The 4413-nt window shown below is 47.7% G+C and overlaps 1 protein-coding gene across 1 annotated transcript in view; it reads right to left on the bottom strand.

Annotated features, from left to right (window-relative positions):
• Positions 1–711, bottom strand: part of AK4 (adenylate kinase 4) — a 40726-nt gene extending 40015 nt beyond the window's left edge. Inside the window, exon 1 of the mRNA XM_008066163.2 lies at positions 596–711. Coding sequence (XP_008064354.1) covers positions 596–704 — 109 coding nt within the window. The 5' untranslated portion in view covers positions 705–711. The remainder of the gene's footprint in view (positions 1–595) is intronic.
• Between the last annotated feature and the right edge of the window lie 3702 nt (positions 712–4413).

Here is a 4413-nt window from a genome sequence, read left to right as displayed (position 1 = left end):
TTTTTTTTTTTTGAGTTGGAGTCTTACTCTGTCACCCAGACTGGAGTGCAGTGGCCGCACTCCAGCCTGGGCGACAGAGTGAGACTCCAACTCAAAAAAAAAAAAAAGTATGCAAATATACTTTATACATATAACTACATATGTTAATACATAAACTGTTCTCCAAAGTTTGCCCATTTTATATCCTCAACAATATTATATACACTCCACAAAGGGTTTTCAGACATTCTATTAATCTGACAGGCGAAAAACTACAACTGATTATTTTGCGTGGCCTCTGGTGAATGAAAGAACTTCTGACCAAAAATCAGTTACATTTAGGGTGACTTAGGCACGGAAACAGAAGGCGCCGCTGAAACTGAAGCACTGACAGGTGCACAGTGAAGTCCGTGCTTCTCAGGATGGTGATCCAGAGACAGAAGAACGAATGGGCTTCACCACAGTGGGCTTCTGGCACGTTGCCAGACTGGAGTGTCAAACAAATGACAGAAAGCTTAGGGAGAAAGCCACTTTCCCAGGTGTGAGGACAGGCGTTTGCAAGGAGACCGTGACCGGCCATTCGCAGTCAGCCAGTCCCCCCACAGGGTCAACTCACCGTCCAAGAGCCAGTGCTGGCCTCGCCTGTTCTCCAGCTCCGACATCATCAGGCGCGTGATCACATGGTCTGGAACCAAAAGGCCTTTCTCTATGTACTGCTTTGCCATGCCGCCAACTTCTATTAAAAAGAAGAAAAGGAGAGACGCTCGAGAAAGCTTCCAAGGGGAAAAAAAAGCTTATGAACTTTTTAGTGTGTGTGAGTCGGAGTGTCACTCTGTCACCCATACTGTGGCACGCTCACTGCCACGGCAGCCTCGACCTACTGGACTCAGGCGATCCTTCCGCCTCAGCCTTCCAAGTAGCTGGAACTATAGGCAAGTACCGTCATGCCTGGCTAATTTTTTGATTTATTGTAGAGGCAAGGCCTCACCAAGTTGCCCAGGCTAGTCTGGAATCCCTGGGCTCAGGCATTCCTCTTGTCTCTGCTTCCCAAAGTGCTGGGATTACAGGTGTGAGCCACCATGCCTGGCTACTTACAGACTCTTTTCTGACAGTTTTGCCTCCCTTGCTCATCCTTCCTGGTGTGGAGGGAAAACTGTAGGTAGGCATTTTTAGTTTCTAAAGTACTGGCTTCAATAAGGCTGGCCCTGTGGCTTATTTAACCCATGTGTCTCCCCCCAAGAAATCATAAAAGCAGCTCTTGAAGATATGGACAGCCAAATAAAAAAGGAAGAAAAAAATGTACGAATTGGGGAAGAGTATGAAATAAAGTTGGAGTGGAGAGGGAAGGAGGGCAGTTCACAGAAGGCTGAGAAAGAGGGTCTGGATGCTTCCCAGAGGGGAGCCCCAAACTGTGGATGGAGGTTCCCTGCAGCTTCTGGTAGCAAGGACCGTGATCACCACACAGTACAGAGGAGACATGAGGCAGAGGAGAAGCACGGCCATTCCTCACGGAGGCCAACTCCACAGATCTTCCAAAAAGGATGGGGCATGATACCAACAATAGGCTTATCTCCCTTCAGACGCCTCAGTGTAAGGCCATTTCACCCTGACACGGCGGTAAAAGCAACCCAGCATGTTAGTGGAGCCAGATTCACAAAAGGATGTGAATTTAAAAAAACAAACAAAACTTCGCAGCAATGAATGGATTCAGAGTCTATAATACTCAGTGATCTATCACAGAAACAAAGATCAGAGTACCGCATGTTCTCACTCATAAGTGGACCCTGAACATTTACCATAATACTATGAGAAAGGGATTGGCAGGAGCGGGATACTGCTGGGAAGGCAGGGAAGCCCAGGGGATGGGAAACAACATTGACAAGGGTACCTAATCTCAGACCAGGCAAAGAGAGGCCTGGGCGTGGTGGCTTACACCTATAGTCCCAGCACTTTGGGAGGTGGAGATGAAAGGATTGCCTGAGCCCACAGGTTTGTTTTTCGAGCTGGCGTCTCCCTCTGTTGCCCAGGCTGGAGGGTAATGGCACGCTCATGGCCACCACAGCCTCAACATGCTGGGTCCAGGCAATCCTTCCGCCTCAGCCTTCAAAGCAGCTGAAACCACTGGCATATGCCACCACACCCAGTTAATTTTCTGATTTACTGTAGAGACCGGGTGTCACCAAGTGGCCCAGGCTGGTCTCCAACCCCTGTACTCAGGCAATCCTCTCACCTCTGCCTCTCAAAGTGCTGGATTACAGGCATGAGTCACTGCAACTGGCCGAATTTTTTTTTGGGGGGAGGGTCAGAATCTCACTCTGTCACCCAGGTTGGAGTGCAGTAGCACGCTCACTGCCACTCCAGCCCTGACCTGCTGGGCTCGAGTGACCCTTCCACCTCAGCCTTCCAAGTAGCTGGAACCACAAGCGTGTGCCAACATGCCCACCCAGTTTTTTTGATTTATTGTAAAGATGCGGTTTTACCAAGTTGCCCAGGCTGGTCTTGAACCCCTGGGCTCTGGCAATCTTCTTGCCTCTGTCTCCCAAAGTGCTGGATTACAGGCGTGAGTCACCGTGCCCGGCCTGAATTATTATTATTATTTTTTAACAAAACTGAAGTTCTCTGCTCTCCGGGGACTCAAAATAAGAAAAAGAAGAACCCACATTCTCGACAGGCCCATTAAGTAGTCCTACTGGAAAAAAAAGCTCATGAATCATGCTGACCCCACTTTCCTCTTGAATTGAGGCAGAGCCTTTGCTTTCCAGCCTGAGTCTGTACCCCCTCCCCAACTTAAGCACTGAAATATGGGCTGGGAAGACCTCCCTGGCACACAGTCACTACCACTGGACAAGAAGCTCAAATCACACACCCAAAGAAGCGGAGCACAAGACAGCCACGTTCAAACTCCCCTCCCAACAAGGCATGCCATGTAGCGGGTTACAGTCTAGAGATGTAGCAGTGAATAAATGCAAGTTCCAGTAGGATTACTTTCATTAAGAGCAGTAACCACCATCAGCCAGCTGCATACCATGTCTTGGGCACTGGGCTGTCAGTGCTTTCTGCATGTTATTTCCGTTCATCTTTTTCCTTCTGTGTCCCAGAGAACATTTCATCTTCCTAAGACCCTCAACCCTCAGACAGAAGGTAATACTCTTTGCCGGCTTCCCTGAGATCAGTCACACCCCACGCACCACTCACACGTTAAAACGTACGGCTCAGTGGCTCTTAGTGTACTCACAATGTTGTGCAACCATCACTGCCTAGTTTCATCACCCAGAAAAAAACCCCGTCAGCCGTCACTCTCCATCCTCTCCCCACTCCGGTGCCACCCCCAACCCCGCAACTGCGAGTCTTCCTTCTGTCTCTACAGATCTGTCTGCTTTGGACAAGATGTGGTCTTTTGTGCCTGTTCTCTTTCACTGATTTCAAGGCTCATTCACATTGTACCATGCATCAGTACTTCACCCTTTTTAAGGCTGATATTTCATTGTATGTCTATACCACATTTTTTTTAGACATAAGTTAGGCAGTGGGCATTTGAGTTATTTCTACTTTTTGGCTATTGTAAATAAAGCTGCAGTGAATGTTCCTTTTTTAAAAAATTTGTTTGTTTTCATTGAGGCAAGCTCTCACTATTCTCCTGGGCTGGGATCAAACGATCCTCCTGCCTCGGCCTCCCAAAGTGCTGGGATTACAGGCATGAGCCACCATGCCCAGCCTTAATACTTTTTACTTCTATATTTTATTTTATTTTATTTTGAGTTGGAATCTCACTCTGTTGCCTACGCTGAAGTGCAGTGGCATGCCCACAGCGACCAAAGCCCTGACCTGCTGGGCTCAGGAGATCTCCCGCCTCAGCCTTCCAAGTATCTGGAATTACGAGCATGTGCCACCACATCTGGGTAAGTTTTTGATTTATTGTAGAAATGAGGTCTCACCAAGTTGGCCAGGCTAGTCTCAAACCCATGGGCTCAGGCAATCCTCTCACCCTGGCCTCCCAAAGTGCTGGGATTATAGGCGTGGACCACCGCACCCAGCCTATATTTTATATTTATATTTTTAAATTTAACTTTAAACTTGCCTGGCAGTGGTCAGGGCAGGCCTAGATCCCTGTTCTTAATTCCATCACCAAATGTTAAGGTGAGTATAAGCAAAAAACATACATCTTCCAAGGTGAGAAACTGAGATGTGGATTTGCCCTGTTTTCTAGAACTCCAGATCTTACATATTATATATTGATGTATTTGTTCTCTCACTTTGTCCCCTCAACTAAATTAATGAGAAAAAAATGAATAGTGTGTCCAATGCCATAGCCTCAGTATATAGATGCCCATTAAAATGTGTTGCATAGGCCGGGCTCAGTGGCTCAGCCTGTAATCCCAGCACTTTGGGAGGCCGAGGTGAGTGGATTGCCTGAGCCCGTGGGTTCGAGACCCA

The sequence above is a fragment of the Carlito syrichta genome, unplaced genomic scaffold (assembly GCF_000164805.1).
Source record: "Carlito syrichta isolate Samal-C Ts95f unplaced genomic scaffold, Tarsius_syrichta-2.0.1 Scaffold308850, whole genome shotgun sequence".
Taxonomy (NCBI): domain Eukaryota; kingdom Metazoa; phylum Chordata; class Mammalia; order Primates; family Tarsiidae; genus Carlito; species Carlito syrichta.
Note: the sequence above shows the minus strand (reverse complement) of the source record. Positions and strands in the feature narration are given on the sequence as shown.